The sequence below is a fragment of the Primulina huaijiensis genome, chromosome 11 (genome assembly GCF_012295235.1).
Source record: "Primulina huaijiensis isolate GDHJ02 chromosome 11, ASM1229523v2, whole genome shotgun sequence".
NCBI classification, from domain to species: Eukaryota; Viridiplantae; Streptophyta; class Magnoliopsida; order Lamiales; family Gesneriaceae; genus Primulina; species Primulina huaijiensis.
The window spans coordinates 23401146-23420206 of NC_133316.1; the positions used below are offsets into that span (position 1 = coordinate 23401146).

The 19061-nt window shown below is 36.1% G+C and overlaps 3 protein-coding genes across 5 annotated transcripts; 1 reads left to right on the top strand and 2 right to left on the bottom strand.

The window, feature by feature from the left end:
* Window positions 1–89: 89 nt before the first annotated feature.
* On the bottom strand, window positions 90–1023 carry LOC140988104 (uncharacterized). Its single transcript, XM_073457035.1, is given in 2 exon segments — window positions 90–348; window positions 350–1023. Coding segments are annotated over 2 exon segments (207 nt in total). The 5' UTR covers window positions 409–1023; the 3' UTR covers window positions 90–200.
* Window positions 1024–1281: 258 nt separating this feature from the next.
* LOC140988103 (dol-P-Glc:Glc(2)Man(9)GlcNAc(2)-PP-Dol alpha-1,2-glucosyltransferase) lies at window positions 1282–5200 on the bottom strand. 3 transcript variants are annotated; one of them, XM_073457034.1, is made up of 9 exons: window positions 4972–5200; window positions 4784–4876; window positions 4558–4646; window positions 4065–4191; window positions 3063–3333; window positions 2624–2761; window positions 2267–2471; window positions 1750–1892; window positions 1282–1661 (listed from the first exon to the last, which is right to left on the bottom strand). In XM_073457034.1, the coding sequence occupies exons 2-9, from the start codon at window positions 4871–4873 to the stop codon at window positions 1402–1404; spliced, it is 1323 nt and encodes a 440-aa protein (XP_073313135.1). In that variant the 5' UTR covers window positions 4874–4876; window positions 4972–5200; the 3' UTR covers window positions 1282–1401. The 3 variants fall into 3 exon arrangements, with proteins under 3 accessions (XP_073313135.1, XP_073313132.1, XP_073313133.1); XM_073457031.1 differs by having other exon boundaries at window positions 3858–4191; XM_073457032.1 differs by having other exon boundaries at window positions 3858–4191; window positions 4784–4898.
* A 3766-nt stretch (window positions 5201–8966) lies between these two features.
* Window positions 8967–17630, top strand: LOC140987480 (enhancer of mRNA-decapping protein 4-like). The gene is made up of 12 exons (XM_073456004.1): window positions 8967–10072; window positions 10195–10244; window positions 10322–10478; window positions 10569–10787; window positions 12636–12764; window positions 12909–14522; window positions 15405–15764; window positions 15849–15968; window positions 16134–16304; window positions 16473–16637; window positions 16715–16834; window positions 17018–17630. The coding sequence occupies exons 1-12, from the start codon at window positions 9179–9181 to the stop codon at window positions 17324–17326; spliced, it is 4308 nt and encodes a 1435-aa protein (XP_073312105.1). The 5' UTR covers window positions 8967–9178; the 3' UTR covers window positions 17327–17630.
* Window positions 17631–19061: the final 1431 nt, after the last annotated feature.

Below are 19061 nucleotides of genomic sequence, written 5' to 3' on the forward strand. Positions count from 1 at the left end.
ATGTTTGATTAGATTACTTTATTGTTTGAGACAAAACCAAGAACTATTCAGATTAAAAGGTTCTGAATCCACTAAAAGAATTCGTCAATTTTAAAAAGAGCAATCCATCCCATCTAATAGAGACACAAAGAACACCAATCCAAACTGAGAAATAACAATTACAATAGGGAAAAAAGCTCAAGGACAGGAACCAACTGAGATCACTGAAAAGCGCTAAAATGGCGGCGGAGCGCCGAAAAATCCAGTAAGGGTCGTCCTCGAAAGGCGGCGCTTTCATTCACGTCATGCACATAATCTTTCAACTTGTGGAATCCATTTTTGAAAACCCCAAATCCGAACAGAAATCCAAGCAATCACCACTAGAATCACACACATGCAGAAACAGCATACTCTTGATCCGCAGCACATCTTTTGATTGAAACAATCCTCTGCTACTTACCGCAATAAAAAGTAAAGTTCGACCAATTTTTCTTCAATCGATTTTTGTTTGTGAGATGGGCTTTTATATATAATCCAAAGGAATGAGATTGTTTGGATTGTGGAGTGTGAAGTTGGCGGACTGGTTCTACGGAAAGGTGAGCGTTGGGTTGTTTTGTTTTCATTCACGTTCTTGATGTGGTTACTCCACGCATCCTTTCTGTTCGGAAACATTTTAAAATCTTAAAGCTAGCTTCGTTTATCTATGCAAATAGTTGAATAATCTAATCAATAAATTATATGTTTGGATTATAGTATTTTGTATGTAATTTTTTAAAAAACGTTAATGCTTAATACTTATCCATCGTCGAATGGTGGGGGCTGTGTTGATTAGTCTATAAGATTATCCTGCGGCCAATATTCTATCCATGTTCTGCAATATCGAGTTGTGAATTCAAAAAAGCCTGTTCCTTAGCTATAAAAATAGTTCCAATTCTATTTCAGGCTCGAACCCCGGATCAAATCCAAAAAGAGAAGGGGTGATCGGCTTAATTATGATTCACCTTGAATTCTGGGCAACTACTACCTTGCCTCCTAGCAAAATTTACAGTAAAGCTTCTTCTCACACCAACTGTTCAATGCTTGGCAAAGCTATGATGCACGAATAACGTTTCTATAGTTTAATAGCACAACGTTTGCCCCTACATTTCATTCATACATAATAACAGCTTCTGCTACGAAAAATGGAGCATGGCTTGTTAAGAATCGAGACAGTTCTCATCTCAAGCATGATAATCTTGACCTTTCCAACCAAAGAAATAAGCACCCAAAACGTAATTCCAACAACTCAAGTGCACCATTCTTAATGTGTTCACTATTTCGTATTCCATTGCAACAATTACTTTTTAGCCAAATCGTAGTATTTTAAAGCTGGAGCCACGTGAACAGCAAAAAATATGCTTTCCCTATTTATTGGACTTGAGTTCACCACATAAGCCTCTGTGTCCCAGCTTCATGGCTCCAAGAAAATGGTTTAAAAAGGAACATAAACATTGTAAAGCAATTGATGGCAAGATAATGGGTACCGAGGATAAGCCAACTCTTGTTATCATCAATACGGGTGTGCAGAATCAAAAAGTAGAAGGGCACAGTATAGTATCTGAACTCAACCAATGGTGTAGGGATGAGTGCTCCAGCACAAGCCAAAATATACACCATAACCCAGATTTTCTTCTGACCTTTTGCTGCCAGAAGACAAACAAGAAAATTAATCACAAGACTTGCATAGTTCATAGCCATAAAGAGGAACAGCAGATAGAATTTTGTACAAACCCAAATTAGCGACAATAGAAAACATTGAGTACACGTAGAGGGGAACCATAAGGTACTTTGTTGACCAATGGTAGTTGACGATTTTTCGCCAGAGATAAAAGGGATAGTGTCGATTGTCGGCAAGGAGATATGGATGAGCAATGCTGCAAGAGTTTACAGATATTCATAAGAGCACATATGAATCGGTATTCCTTCTCTAAATTAAGTTGTGAAGGTGAAAATATGTTGAGGCAGAATTTAACTTTTAAAAAAATGAACTATGATTTTGCCGACATTGAATCAAGACAGATCTACAAATTTCTTGAAAGAATTAGAATTCAGTCAGTTTTAGCAAATCAGGCTATAATTAACTTTTATAGATACATAATATAACCATGATAAGCCACCGAGGGACAGCAGTATGACAAGAATGAAGTGGCACTATGACTGTAAACTCTGCGCAACAAATTCATCCTGAATAGATTGCTAAAGGGGAATAATAATCAATGACAATCACAAACTTCTTAAGAGGTCAGACCTGAAAATTTTCACAGAAAGAAAGCAGATTGTTAACGCCACAATGGACTGAAAGAAAGAGAACATTTTGTTCCTGGACATTTGCCTGAAAAGAACTGCTGCTTGCTGTAAAGAGAAGTGAGCAGGAACCATAAACAGAGCAGAAACCAGACTATAATACAGTAACTGGGAAAAATGTGGAGAAACAGAATGTGCATCTTTAGCACCTGCAAAATTGAGAGCAAAAATAGGATTTTACGATTCTCTATCTGGAAAAGGGAACCATAATTTATTTGTAAGTACTCATAGTTTAAAAACAATAGAGAAATTAAAATCCAAAAGACTAGAAATTAAAAAATTAAACAGCAGAAGGCAATACCAAGAACTATGCTCCCGTTCCAGCAAACAAAAGCAACAAATGCCATGAATATTACAAAGAAGGGACTGAAGGTAGCCAGAAGTTCCCATAGGAAATGCCATGAAATTATAATTACATCCCAAATCTCATCGAATAATCCTGTAATAGACAGAAACGGCATAGATGTACTGTTAGCAACCCAAGACCATATAGTTTTCTTTCAAAAACACAATTAGAAACCACCATAAAAGGACGGGTTTTGAATAATATTATGGAACGAAACACCTAAAATACAAAGAAGTAACGAGAGTTAACCGGATGGCTAATCAAGGCTATGCAACAACCATGGTACCTTGATACAAATACATTGACTACATAGGAAAAACTAATGCTTCCGGTGGGCATATCAATGCTGACTAATTCAGCGCAATATAGAGTTTGCATGAAAATTAGATGTAACCTGATGAAGAAGTGGTAGGCCCAGATGCTTGGGATGTTACATTGTTCCGACTACCCAAACCATTACCGTTCCTTCGTTTTCTCAATTTTGTGGCCACTGATGCACCTCTATTGTCGGCAATTTGGGTATCCTTTTCCTTGGACATGCTGGACTCATCTACTTTCAAACAATCATTTTTATGCGAGTGTGTAAAATCTATAACCGCAGCGCATGCAACAAAAAGCATCCATATGATATTTGTTTGACGCATCAAAACAGACAAGGCTCCAAGCTACAGGTAAATGGACCAACAACAATCATTACTGCACTGAGAATACATAAGAGAATAACGTTTTATCATAAATAGGATCAAAGATCAAATTCAATTTAAAGAGAAATTGCAATCCAAAGAACTTTTAATTTGATTGTCGACTACTCTTGTAGTTTTCAAATGCCCATTTGGCATCAAGAAAGATAAGCATAGTGAGAATATCTGAAAAAGATTGTGTTTGCCGAACCCTTAATTGATAATTAATATAAAGTTATAAACTAGTACATTCAACTTATTGGGTCCCAGATAATAAGAAGTTTAAGAAGCTGCAAACACAAAGAAGACATTTAGGCTTTCAAATATGAGCCATGAGAGTGCTGCTAAATTTATTTGAATACAAATGTCGAAAAGAACTTTCTTTTATCAAAATTGTCTATATAAAATATTAAAGCTACCCTAGGGAACAAATATGCACCACAAAGAAGTTAAATACACACACAAGATATATGATGCAGTCATTCCACACAATTCAACTCGGGTCTTACTAGTGAACTCAGGAAGTATTTTTTCTTCAGACTAAAAAGATACATGGCCAGCACTGCAGTTAGGGATGCCACATCTGTATAATACAGAAAACTGAAGAACCAGTGCAGTGGATACAACGACAAAACCAAAGTACAAAGAGTTGCTTTCTTGTCATCGATAGAAGGCCTCAAATGGGTTATTAACTCATAAATCAGAATGCTACATACTACAGTCAATACACCATTGGTGAGTCGTAGAATTGAAGTAGAGCACGAGTCAGAAAATGACGACACTGCTCGCAGACAATACAATCCTGGAAACAAAGAGGCGACATAGGCAAGTGACAGAATGTACCTGCAGAAGTTTAAAATTACATTAAATCAACTTCGTTGGTGATTTCAGTATAATTGAGTCTAGTCAAGAGATTCCTTTTTCCAGTTAACATCATCTAAATTCTTAATTGACATTTTTTCCATGCAAAGGAGTGATAAACTATTAAACTGTACCCATTCTAAGATGATCACAATTTCCCATTAAAAACCATTAAGATTTAAGATCCAATCGATACTGTCACAACTCACAACATGAGTATCCATAACGAACAAGTATCCTAGGCCGAGAAATTACTCTGAGGCACAAAACTATTCACCAAAATACAGAACTTCCACTATTGTAAACTAAAATTTCATGTGAAAAAGGGAAAACGGAAGACAAACTCACAGTCCAGGAGGAGTGGTAATCATTGGATCCCAACTTCTGAAATTGCCTCCACAGTACTTTTGTGCCTGCGGCACGTGGAAAATTTCATCCTATATTTTACATCATCAATAAATCCGTCACCTTTCGATCATCAAATTTCGCATTGAACTCAACCCAAAAACATAAAATAAGCATATATAACTACTACGATTCTATAAAAACTCCACGTAATAAGCTTGTGGATTACCATGTATGGATCAGGAACAATGCGGTTAACTAAAATGGAAATGGGTATCAGCCACAAGGAGACAGCCGCTGCAACCGCTACTCTACCCATGTTCTACAAATTCATGTTCAACATGCTGTATGAAACTATAATTGAAATTTAAAAAAATGCACAAAACGAAAGTACCAAAGAGTGAAAAGCTTTAGAACCTGCAGTCGCGTACGAGCTGAGACGGGACCAGAGGCAGGTGCAGCGGACTAACGGAGGCTCGCCGGAACATCAGCGCCCTCCATCACCTCGACATAGATGTACACAGACGGAATTCGACTAAACCTTTGACAATTTCTCCACCTTCAGATTCCGATAGAGAGACAATAATCGGTGAAATGCTCGAATCGGTATTCCGAGTATTGCTTGGGGCAACAAAGAAGCCACGCGAGTGTACATGGTTTACTAGATGGGCCTGAGTCCTTGGAAATGACGGGGCCGATTCGTTTTTCTGAATCAAGGCTTTTACAATGCCCGTATTATACGTAGACGTGATCCAATTGACCTTGTTGCCTACTTGGCAGGTTGATTTTTAATGAAAATTAATGTTAATATTTACATCAATAACAAATTGTATTTAAAAAAATTGTGATTATTTCGTTTGTTTCTGTAAATTACTTTTCGGTTCTTGACACTTAGTGAGATGGTTAGAACTAACAATCAATTCGGCTCACATCATCGGGTTTAGACGTCGAATTTCACATTTGACAGGATTTCGTATCAGACACATCTGCAAATTTTTTTGATAAATATTGTGTTTGTGTAATTTAAATGAAGATAATATTATCGTTTGAAAATAATTTGTTTAATGAGATAAGGATTGTATCTTTATTTACAAAATGGTCAAATCAAGATATCAAACTAGTTAATATTAGAGGTGATTTTTTGCATAGATAAAAATGCAAGATATATTTTTGCCTTGGAGTACTTAATTATTTGTAATATTTTATAAAACTAATGATATAAGATTATAATTCTTCTATTTAATCAATAATAATCGATTATGGTTAATTTCATTTGTTTATTAAATAGTAGTTAATTTATTAATGAAGTAGGATATAATTTAAAGAAAGTTGGAGGAAATTATAGAAATCTACAAAGATAATTTTACATCCCAAGCTTGTTTAAGTGCCTCTCAAATTGATTAATATGTATGTATATTAAAGATATTCAAACTAAAATTCACATTTGTATGTGCGCATCGATAGTCAAAACAGTGACAAAATATTTTACAAACTCTTACTTCAGCTGTTTCTAAAATTAGATACAAAATGTTTGACATAAACTATTGGGTATTAGGTTGTGTTAGGTATGGGAGATAAGTATAAGAATATAAGGAATTACTTTTGTTGAAAATTTGAATTACATTTAAATTTTGAATGAAAATTATGATTTGTGGTTGTGAGAGTGTTTTTTTGACTCTCCATATTTTTTTAGTTAGTTGTGGCTAATGATTGTGGAAGTATCTATTAGCTTTCTGCATTATTGAGTAGGGGTATCCAGAATTTCGGTTAAACCGAATTAACCGATTTAATATGTATATTAATTTAAATTGTATATGGGCATTAAAAATACATTAGAAGGAAGTACAACTTCTCATACATTAGAAGTAAATACATTCATCCAATGATTTTATATTCAATATTTATATTTATTATTGATAGTTTTTGTTTAATGTTTCTTGTTATTTACGAGCTCTGCAATGGTTTTTTTTTTTTGGTTAAAATTCTCATTTTTAAAAAATATATTAACCGATTTGAAAATCGGTTCGGTTAATTCGGTTTCTATTAATATTTCGATCGATTCGGTTATTCGAAAATAAAATTGGTTAAATCGGTTATAAGTTTATTCAGTTCGGTCGGTAACCGAATATATTGATTGCACACCCCTGTTCTTTAGTTAATTCGAGACTTTTTTTACTTTTCATATTATTGAGTTAATTGTATGATTAATTGAGTTAGATAATCTTACATGACTTTTGATGTGCATTTTTTGAGCTTATAAAAAGATCGTCAATTTCCATATATAAAAATATATTTTTCAAAGACACACTCAAGATCTTACTTGAGCATTCTTTTGTATTTCATATTGTTATCTTTTCATTTGACATCTGTTAAGTTTCGGCGATAAAGTAAAGATACATTTTCAGTTCTTCGGGGTAGTTAGTTCATAATAAGCTACTGCATAGTTTTATCATTGTATCGGATAAACAGTTGTCTATTATGATCATCGAAGCACCGCAGAGAAGAAAAATTTGTTTTAAATAAAATATATTTCGTACAAGTCTGAGTTTGATTTGCTGGTCTCTTGTTATTTTACATACTCGGTATTTATATTCCAAATTACATATTGCTTTTGTTTAGTGCTCTGTCTGTATCTATACGATCTTGCTTTTATTTATTGCTCTATAATTGTTGTGTTCATATTTCGGATTTTAGCATTCTGGCTAACAATCTTAAAATAGATTTTGTTATACCCATTACATGATTTATCGAAGATATGGCTACTGATTCGAGTGACTCTGAGGTTCAAAATGTTATTCCCTAGTTACGAAAGTCACTCTTGTTGCTATGCATGTGAGACATGCTGATAAGTTGGAGAGATTATCATATGCTAAAATTTCAAAAAGTAGCAATAGAAGATGTTTTTCTATCTCACAACATTGAATCTAGAAAGGTTCCTCACAAATGGTGCTTCCAAATCAGCTGAGGTTGACACATATGTGTAGACTATTGATGTTATTGGCACATGACACCGTTCAGATTTATTATGAAGAAATTATATAATGAATGATTCGGCTGATTCGGCATACAATGTGTATAGTGAAAGAAAATAGTGCTGGAATTGTGGGAGTTTCTTGATAAAAAAAATACAAAGCCGAATATGTCGGGACCAAGAAATTTATTATTGGTCGATTCTCGGACTACAAGATGGTCTACTCCTAAACAGTTATAAGTCGGGTTCAAAAACTCTAAGTGATACTGCATGATATTCACGCGGAAGGTATAATGATGAGTGAAACCTTCAAAGACTGAAACTTTTCAAGCGACCGCAATCATTGAAGAGATGTAAAACCTCAAAAAACATTAAAAAAAAACTAATATATCATTCAATTTTAAAAATCAAACACATCATCATATGTTATAAAAACTCAAACACGATTAGACTTATGATGCAGAATTTTTCGATTGAATTTAAAAACACGAGATCTAAAATACTATTAATATTACATAAAATGTCTTTTGTTTTTTAGATTTTTATCATGGAAGTGCTAATCAGCCTCACAAAATATAAATTAAAAAATGTGATCTGGAAATGTAATTTCAACTTAATAGGACACATGATGACTACATACATATAAGAACCTCTAGTTTTTTTTTTCTCCACATAAATATTATCAATTTTCTCACATTTATCTTTCAAATTCAATTAATATACTAGTTACTCTGCACACGTGATGCGTGTGTGTACAATATTTTTTATCATTATCGATGTATTAAATTGAAATTTGACAAATTATGGAGGGACCAAATTGATATTTAAATTATCGAAATAAAAAAAATAAAAATAAAAGCTTGTATTGAAATTTTAAAAAAAATAATAATAAAAATGTAATATTAGTTTCATTTAAAGACAAAATTGGAAGAAAAAATTAGTGTCTTTTTTAAGTGATCACGTCTTCGACTTTAATAAAATAGAATAAATATAAATAATCACATATTTCTTGACCGCTAATGATTATTAAATATTTACCTCTCACCCACTTTCGAGATATGAAATTTTTTTTGACATATAAAAAAATACCCCTCTAAAATAAAATAAAACATTTCATCTTTATACAGTAAAAAATATCATAAAATCATATTTACCAAATTCATAGCACACCTATAACTACCATATTTTATCGACGTCAATTTTTTTTTTTAAAACAACTAAAATGAATTTATTGTATACATTATTAAAAATTATAAAACATTGATTTTATTATATAAAAATAAATATTCACATTTTATTACATTAATAATATCACTTGCAACATTATAAAATATTGATTTTATTATATAAAAATAAATATGCACATTTTTTTTATAATTAATAATTAAAAAAAGTCATTTAAGCCCAATGTTACGAAGAGCTATAATACCAGAGGAGAGTAGCGATAATTTAATTTGTTGTGTCGTCTTTTCTTGTTTCCGGTCTCCCAAAGGCCAATAGTCTCTTCCCCGCCGCCACCGCGCTACTGGATCTCAACATTTGACGCATACAATCCCCTCCGGTCTTACAACCACCGGAAGTTACGCAGATCTTCCTCCATTGATCTGCAGTAGCTGCTGTTTACTATTTACTACACTTCTTCAGTTTGCAGGCATGGTGACCCCTGGAAATCCCAATCCACCCGGCGGAGCTCCTCGTTTCGACATGCCCAAGTTTTTCAGACCTTCTACTTCCCCGGCGGCAACACCTGCTTCCAGCCCCAATCCCCAGAACATTACCAACAGTGATAACGCCTTCACTAACCCTAATTTGATTTCAGCTCCCTTTCCGCTCCCCTCGACCTCTTTTCCGCCGCCCACCGCTACCGGCGGAGGGCAGTATTCGTATCTTCCTCAAACCTCGCCGTTCCACCCTCAACCCCAGTTCCACCATCTTCCTATATACAGTCCCCCACCCAACTCTCGGGAATTTGCGAACGTTCACCCCCAAAGGTCCATGTCTTATCCTACACCAACCCTCCAACCCCAAGTTCCAGTGCCTAGTTCCCCCCACCACCTTAATTTCCAAGCATCAGCTGGTTCCCAAAACCCTAACAACCACGGTGCTCGTTTGATGGCGCTTTTGAGTGCTCCACCTTCGACGCTGGACATTCCAAATGAGTCCACGATGCCGGTGCCACAATATCTCCCCAGTTCTTCAGGCGCGGATTTTTCCATGCCACAATTTGTGAACAATTTGCCATCTGGGCCTGGATTATTAGTTTCAAATCAGGGCCATGTGATGCGGATGCCAAGCAGTAAACTTCCCAAGGGGAGGCATTTGAGCGGCGATCATCTGGTTTACGATATAGATATCAGGTTGTCAGGAGAGGTCCAGCCCCAGCTTGAGGTTACACCCATTACCAAATATGGGTCGGACCCAGGACTTGCCGTGGGCAGGCAAATTGCAGTGAATAAAACATATATATGCTATGGACTTAAGTTGGGGGCTATTAGGGTGCTTAATATCAACACAGCCTTAAGATCGTTGCTTAAGGGCCTAGCTCAGGTTTGTTTAAGTGTGTTTGAGTTGGTAATCTTATTATTAATTTTTCTTCTTGTTTATCTCATTCATGCGAGCATTTAAAAATAACCTTAATTTAATCGTGTTGAATTATTTATTCCTGCTAGAGGGTCACAGACATGGCTTTCTTTGCCGAGGATGTCCACCTTTTAGCTAGGTAACTTATTCGATCATTGTTGTGGGATCCCCATATTTTTTTGTCTTCTCTTTAACAAGCTAGTTTCTTGCATATAGTGCAAGTGTCGATGGTCGTGTTTATGTGTGGAAGATTACTGAAGGTCCTGACGAAGAAGACAAGCAGCAAATTACTGGGCGAATTGTCACTGCCATTCAAATTACTGGAGAAGGAGAGTCTGTTCATCCCCGAGTTTGTTGGCATTGCCATAAACAAGTATTTCACCACCAACTGTGTTTTTGGTTGTTAAACCGTATTTTTATCTCTTGGTGTTGATATGATGGGTAATCTCGTTTTCTCTAACAGGAAGTTCTTGCCTTTGGGATTGGTAAGCACATTTTGAAGATTGATACTGCGAAAATAGGAAAAGGAGAAAAATTCTCTGCGGACGAACCTCTAAAATGTACAGTGGATAAGTTGGTTGATGGCATCCAACTTGTTGGTAGTCATGATGGGGAAGTGACTGACTTGTCTATGTGTCAATGGATGACCACCCGTTTGGTATCTGCTTCTGTAGATGGCAAGGTTTCTCATATATTTCTCTAAATTTTCCTTACAGCTGCTGTTGGTTCTAGTTTTCTCGAGTCTTGACTATTAACAGCGGGCAAGTTATTGCCTCATCATATAATATTCTTTTTGTTTTGCATTTATTTGGCCGAGGATTGATATTAGTTCAGTTCTCTCCCTTGCATAGCCAAATGTAAAATGTAAGTTATCAAAAATTATGGTTGAGCTCCAAGAAAAGATCAATAGGATCTGAATTAATGTTTCCAATAGAAGAGGAAAAGATTAACAAATTACCTCAAGAATTGTGCGTGGTCATATATCCTTATTGATTTTATTAGCAAAGAAACATATACAAACTGGTTATCGTAGAGATTCTAAGAGAAAATGTAATCAGATGATAAATCTTAACTAGAAACAAGAAGTGAACTATACAACCTTTGGGGAAACAGATCTCTTAATTTTATCATACTAGTAAGGCACTATTTAGAAAAAAGACGAGCATCCAGTAATCTATGGGAGGGGCCCAACCCCCAACCTACGATTGCCAAGATTTAAGAAAGCTTAGTACTTTTTGCTTCTTTTTAAAGATTTTACCCTCTTTTTCAGGTTTGAAGGTACTATTGTTTCTTCACTTGGAATATTGTAGTAAGGGACTGATTAATTTGACTGATCTGTATGTTCTCATTAACATCTATATCGTGGATTTACTAATATTTATGCTACATATTGAAAACAAATTACTAAATGTTCTAACACTTGACGATGGCCAGTTGTGTACCAATGACATGCGCTAGTTCTTAGTAGCTCATATCAGTTGCATTTCGTCGCTATCTTGCAGTCCACTTGATCCTGTGATCATCATATAATTGCAATTTGCGAGGACTTGCAGTTCATTGATTATTTTTATTTTCTTTTCAAAGGAATGCTATGTTGCTTCCTTCAGAACTTGCATGTTTTCCAGTGTGCACTTTGTTTTAACTTAGTTTCAACCTCTGCGTATATGTATTCCATGGACTTGATTGCCTGTTTTGACTTTTGAATGGATTTATCATTTATGGTTGTAAGTTTATTGTACCAAGTTATGAAGGTAACTAATTAGGGGATTGATTGTGGATAATTTGTTATGGCATTTAGTGTGGGCATCTCCAGAAGGAAAAGAATTTTATATAGACGAGTAGTGGTAAGTCAACGGGGAAAATTTTGTGTATATTAAATCTAGCAATCTATGCAGCGACACGAGTATATATAACATTGGCTTGTAATGGAAATAATCTTGAAACAACAATTAGCCAAGTTCATTCTGAACCACATGATTTAGCAAAACCGATGGTGCTTTTTAAAATTTCCATCTGAAGTACCCTCTCCGTTCTCTATTATCACATGCTTAAATCTTGTGTTTCTATCAAATAACATGGTTGTATTAATTAAATCTGATTTCAGTAAATTTATTTCTTAAAAAGCACAAAGCTAAAGTGTTAATGCTAACAGATTACTTGCCATAGTTTGAATCGCGGAAACGAGTATTTAAAAATTCCAAAATAATTTGTATGGTTAGAAATAAGTGGCACCAAAAGCTTGAGCTGACGGGATGTCAGTTAACTATAATTTTTTAAATCCAACATAAAACAACTAGATCCTAAGTGATGTATGTAGTCAAAGAGTTGTAAAGGAAATGATTTCCGATTCCAAATGCTGCTTGTGGTTTGTTGCTGACATTCAAGATGCTTCCAATTCTAAATTACCGAGTACCTAAATATCACATTTGTACTTGAGTTTATTTGGTGTATGGTGTTTGTGCTATCATTCTGATACAAGTTTCCTTTAAAATTGCTGGTGTTGAGGACTCGTCACTTTTTCCTTTCACAGATTAAAATTTGGGAAGATCGAAATCCACTACCAATAGCAGTTCTCCAGCCTTATGATGGGCAACCTGTTAATTCTGTCACATTTTTGGCCGCTCCTCATCGCCCAGACCATATAATACTTGTGACTGGGGTAAATACAATCTGAGATTCATTTTAGTTTACGTAATAAAGTTATCTTTGTCACCAGTTGCATCAAATATTACTTTTAATTCTTGCTTTGCTTGTGGTTTTAATTGTTATATCACTTCACTCAGCTTTTAAAGGATATGTCCAGGGCCCTCTGAACCGGGAGGTGAGGATATGGGTATCAGCAAGTGAGGAAGGTTGGTTACTTCCTATTGATGCTGAATCTTGGCACTGCGTGCAATCGTTGGAATTAAAGAGTTCAGAGGTTCGATTAGAAGAGGCTTTCTTCAATCAAGTGATAGCCTTATCACAAGCTGGTCTTCTTTTATTGGCAAATGCCAAAAGGAATGCTATATATGTTGTGCACTTGGAATACGGTCCTAATCCTGCCGCAACACACATGGATTACATAGCCGAATTTACTGTCACAATGCCAATACTGAGTTTTACAGGGACGAGCGAGTATCTGCCTAACGGGGAGCATGTTGTTCAGGTATATTGTGTCCAGACACAGGCTATTCAGCAGTATGCGTTGGACTTATCACAGTGTCTGCCACCTGTAATAGGAAATGTAGTGCATGAGCAGTCGGACTCCAATGTTTCACGCAAAGCTTCTATTATAGAAGGACTTACCAATTTGGAGTCTTCTGGCATTAAAGCAACTGAAGTATCTATAACTGGTTCAGCACCCTCATCATCCATACATGAAAGTGGCTTGGAGAATATACCTACTGCGAGATACCCTGTTGACACTGTTTCTGCCGAGTCACCCAGCCTTCAGGAGTTTGCTCCCTCAAGTGTTGAAAGCAAACAAATGCCTTCACCTGTTATTGCTAGTGATGGTAATCATTCTTTGGTTGCTTCACCTTCTCGACCTTTGAGCCCCAAGCAGTCCGGAACACTTTCTGGTTTTAGAAATCCATCGAGCAACTTTGAGCATGGTGTTTTGAGCAGTGATAGGGGTGTAGATCTTAAAATTGTTGAATATACAGTTGACAGACAAGTGGATGCCATTCATAGTAACTTGTCTGACGTTGCTTCATTGGATAGTGATTCAAGAAATTATGACAGTAAGCATTCTCAAGACGATATCTCCTTGGCACTCAATCATCCGATAAAATTCAGACACCCCACTCATCTGGTTACTCCTTCTGAGATATTGATGGCCAATTCATCATCTGAGGTGATACACACAACAGAGGCCCAAAGCGAGGTCGAACTAAAAATTCAAGATGTGGTAATGAGCAATGATGCAAGCAATTCTGTTGTACAGGTAAAGGTAGTGGGCGATACGAAATTTAATCAAAATATTGATGATGGATCTCGAGAAGAACTTCGGACTTTTTTGTCGGAAAAGAGGGAAAATACATTTTGCTCTCAAGCATCTGACCTAGGAATTGAGATGACCCGAGAATGCCATGCCGTATCACCTGAAGCTCATATAGTGGAGAAAGATCGGCAGTTTGATGTGACTGGTGGAACTGAAACGGTTGCCCAACCTTTGACTGTAGAAGAAGCGATTCATGACTCCGTGAAGGATGGTCCCAGCAAAGTCATTGATTCATCAATTCCTGTGCTGGCCCCGCAACCTGCATTAAATGCCGAAGGGAAGAAGCAAAAGGGAAAGAGTGCTCAAGGATCTGGCCCATCTTCACCTTCACCGAGTGCTTTCAATTCGGCAGATTCTTCTAATGAACCAGGCATCAGCTATAGTCCTTCTGTAGAATCACAAATTTATTCCATGCAAGAGGTCCTGCATCAGGTAATTGCTAAACTTTAAATATTGTTGCCATTTTCTGTTGGGCAATTTTCCTAGGAAATGCTATTTTATATGTTATGCGTCAGCATTCCTCAAACTCGGTCATTCCGATATTATATGACCTAAGTTCTTTTTTAAGTCTAAAAGAAGTTTGTTCTCTCAAAATGTCGTCAGTTATTTTTGAATTATTTGTTAAATCTGAAAACTTCTTGCATGTTTTACTTTTATTTTGTATATTTTCATTTTGTCAGCATACTGATACATGGTCATTGTTAAATGTTATTCAAGTGCTTGAATGTTGCTCTTTTGTTACTCTCCAAGTAATTGTAGTTTCATTGTTGATCTCTCTTTTTTCGTAGGAATTCTGCTAAATGTGTGTACAAAATTTTGTATGCATCAAGTAGAGACTGACCATTTATCCGTGGCAATCCAGTGCAAATTGTTGACGGCATCTGATTTATGAGTCAATGTTATGGACTTAAATATTATTATGGTCTCTAAAATGTAGGGTCTTATTGGGTTTATTTGAGTCTTGGAAGAATCTGTAAGGAAGGGGGAGGGGGGGGGGGGGGGGGGGGGGGGGGGGGGAGAGCGTGAGTAAAACAGGAGGGAGGAGTGAGATTTGGATGATTCTGTAAATTTTTCTTGAGTGAGATGACTAGGCACCGGCTTAGGCTAGGGAAAAAGAGATTGAATCTCTTTGTACAGAGGATAATCTCTGGGAAAAGATCTTTTCATTTCAGTTTATTTCAATCAACATAAATTTATACATTTCTGCTCATTATCAGTGTTTGAACGTATTTTATTTTTTATAAATCAAAGTGTTTGTGGCCAAGGAACCAGTAATCTGACAGTCAAACGTTTTGATCTCACCCTTATTTTCAGGTTGTAGCTCTGCAAAAAGACATGCAGAAGCAGATGACAACAATGGTTGCTGTCCTCGTTACCAAAGAAGGCAAAAGGGTCGAGGCATCATTGGGACGAAACATGGAGAAAGCTGTAAAAGCGAATGCTGATGCTCTATGGGCTCGCTTGCAAGAAGAGAATGCAAAACAGGAAAAGGCATCTCGAGAGCGAGCACAACAAGTAACAAATATGATCAGCAGTTTCTTAAACAAAGATTTACCTTCACTGATAGAGAAAACTGTGAAACGAGAAGTTTCTTCACTTGGGCAATCTGTGGCTCGGGCTATCATTCCCACAATTGAGAAAGCAATATCCACTTCTATTGCTGAGAGCTTCCAGGTTAAATTTCGACTTTTCTTCACGTGTTAAAGTTTGTTATCATGGTTTAGTTATTTCTGAATCATGCATTATTTATGTGATCAGAAAGGGGTGGGTGATAAAGCTGTTAATCAACTGGAAAAATCTGTCAACTCCAAGCTTGAAGCTGTAGTTGCTAGGCAAATCCAATCTCAATTTCAAACTTCTGGCAAGCAAGCTCTTCAGGTACAAATCAAGAGAATAAGCTTCACTCTTTTTTATTGTTTTTTGAACACTATGCTTTGTTTACAAAACTTTAGATGGATTATCCGCGAAATGGCATAGACCCGTATCTCTATTTTTATATAGTCTGTCTCGCCAAATCTAATTTCATACTGATTTGCAATGCAGGAAACATTGAAATCGAGTTTGGAAGTTTCTGTGATCCCTGCATTTGAGATGTCATGCAGGGAAATGTTTGAGCAGGTTGATTCCGCATTTCACAAAGGAATGGTTGAACATACTGCTGCAGCTCAGCAGCAGTTTGAGGCTTCGCATTCATCACTTGCACTTGTTTTGAGGGTATTTATATTCTTACAATAATATGCTAAGGTTTCTAAATGTGCACACTCTGACTAATATAAAATGAACATAAAAACACGATTGACACGTTACATTAACGAAGGATGAGTCTATTTGTCTATCTTCTTGGTATCTACCTGGCCCACTAATTTTTGTTAATTTCTTCAGGATGCCATAACTTCCGCATCATCAATGTCTCAAACTTTGAGCAATGAGTTGCTTGATGGTCAAAGAAAATTGGTAGATCTTGCTGTTGCAGGAGTAAATTCTAAAGCAGCAAATCCTTTGATTGATCAGCTGAGTAATGGTCCTTTGGCTGGTCTACATGAGAAGGTTTTTTCCTTTGGATTTTTAATTTTTTAACTACTTCATGTTCTCGGACTTATTTATTTTTGAATGCTATTTTTTAGCTCGAGATTGATCCAACAAAAGAGCTTTCTAGATTGGTAGCTGAGCGGAAATATGAGGAGGCTTTTGTTGCTGCCTTGCATAGGAGTGATGTTACTGTTGTATCATGGCTATGTTCTCATGTATGCTCTACTCTTTTTCCTCTTTCTTTCTCGTCAAAATATCAGAGAGTCCGAGCACAGGCATATGCTTACTTAATCACACACCATTTTCTTTACACACGTGTTTTTGTTGCCATCGTTACTCATTGGAACCCTAATTTTTGTCCTTTTAATACATTCATCCTTTTTTTTGGTCTTGCTCAGGTTGATTTGCCAACGCTTTTGGTTATGAATCCACTACCATTGAGCCAAGGGGTACTCCTCTCTCTTGTACAGCAATTGGCCTGTGATATCGGCAAGGAAACCCCTCGAAAACTAAATTGGATGAGGGAGGTTCTAACTGCTATAAATCCAACCGACCCAGTGATTATGGTGCACGTACGTCCCATCTTTGAGCAAGTTTATCAAATAATGAATCACCATCGCAGCATTCCAACCACTACGGGTTCCGAACTTTCCAACGTTCGCTTGATTATGCATGTCATCCATTCCATGCTTATGGGCTCTAAATGATTCCGATTCTACTCTGCATATTTCGAGGGATAATAAAGAAGTCGTGGGGATTTTGGAAGGTTTGTACAAAATTCTAGGTCACTCTGTCAGAAGAGTAGAGTTGAAAACAACACATCTTTTCCCTATCCTTAAAATATGTGTAGAAATTTGTTTAAATATCCATCTTCAGTGATTTGAAAATACATGTACTGTTTATATGCAATTTTGTACTTATAAACACCTGTCCTGCCCGAGAGTTCTTGTTATTTTTTGTTTATATGATAATATCATCATCAATCTTATAAACTATTTTTCTATAAACAATACCCAGCTACTTTCTGATGTTGATTTTTTTCTGTGTGGCTGACTATTCTACTTGTTATGAATGAATTTATTTGCTTGTATACGTACATTCCAATTGCTCGAGCTCCACTCCACTCCACTTGTAATGTAACTATTCCCGTCGAGATTGACTGGGCTTCGGTTTCAAGCATCCAGAGCCCAGTTGCTGTACCATTGTTTAGAATCATGCTGTTTTTTTTACGAGAATGATAGCATCCACGAAATTAGACTTCATTTTGATTACTTTCCTGCCCTCTGAATTGACCATTTGTCAACAGAGGTCTGCTTTTTTCGTTCAGACCGTCTCCCACCTCCGGCCCTGTGTGGGGCGATGTCTCTCTGCAGGCTTTCACGGTGTCGAACCACGAGTTCAAATTCAAGTTGTATACCGCTCTCGTGCCAGGATCAGTGAGGGTGGCGTAGGCGTTATGGATCTTGATAAAATATCCGCGGTCGGATTAACGGAGGAGTCCATAAATCGTGAGGTGGTACGGTGTAGTCTCAAGACTTATTTCGGGACATTGATTTTATTAATTACTTAATTACTGTGATAAGGGAGAAGTAATTATTAGTGGGTGAAACCATTTTCATGTGTTAAAACTGTGATCAAATTATCATTGCATTTATTCTTTCTTCCATCACAAAATAATCCGACAAATTCAATTTTCCACTTCCGATACCCAAATTTCAAGTTAAAATCTCACTGTTCATCCGACCACAGTGACTATCGATTAGCAAACGGGAAATTGGCCTGCAGTCCCCAGCCGTCGATTTTTTTTGTGTTCAGTTCCTTTGTACTTTTTTAGTATCACATTTCTACATGAAGTGTACCACATTTCCACATGAAGTGTACCACATTTTGTATGACATAGTAACACAACTGTCTCGGTTACTGTTGAATATACTAAATTGGACTCATGTTTCACCTTCAAAACAATTAATTTTGGTCCCTAATTTCATATATGTTATGTTTATTGAGATGAATAATATACATGCAGTACAGTAAAAAAATTTATTAGTTGGAACGAAGCATGGTAACATTATTTTGGTTATTTTAAATACAGTTAAGATGATATTGATACTAAATTGGTCATGTATGTATTTTTAGGAATTTTTTTAATAAAACACAATAGCTTATTTGAAAGAATCAGAAAATCTATTTTTAACATTTTTTTACAAACACTTGGGGATATCTTAAAATTTTGGTGAATAAACCAAACCTTTTGATCGGATTTTTTTTATAAGTGGGAGGTATTAATTGTTATAATTGAGTCTTGATTTTTATATATATTTAAGATTTTGATGTCAAATGATTTATAATTATCTATTAATAACCTCGATTTTATTGAGGAGTTAATCTCTGATACATTGCATCACCATTTACAATTTTTTAATATATAAAACCAGCAAAAAT

Coding starts and splice junctions, on each gene's coding strand:
- LOC140988103 (XM_073457031.1), bottom strand. CDS start 4,873: ATGGGTAGAGTAGCGGTTGCAGCGGCTGTCTCCTTGTGGCTGATACCC. Junction 2,762..3,062: donor GCCTACCACTTCTTCATCAG/GTTACATCTAAT, acceptor TGTCTATTACAG/GATTATTCGATGAGATTTGG. Junction 2,472..2,623: donor GAACGGGAGCATAGTTCTTG/GTATTGCCTTCT, acceptor TCAATTTTGCAG/GTGCTAAAGATGCACATTCT.
- LOC140987480 (XM_073456004.1), top strand. CDS start 9,179: ATGGTGACCCCTGGAAATCCCAATCCACCCGGCGGAGCTCCTCGTTTC. Junction 10,073..10,194: donor TGCTTAAGGGCCTAGCTCAG/GTTTGTTTAAGT, acceptor TATTCCTGCTAG/AGGGTCACAGACATGGCTTT. Junction 14,523..15,404: donor TGCAAGAGGTCCTGCATCAG/GTAATTGCTAAA, acceptor CCTTATTTTCAG/GTTGTAGCTCTGCAAAAAGA.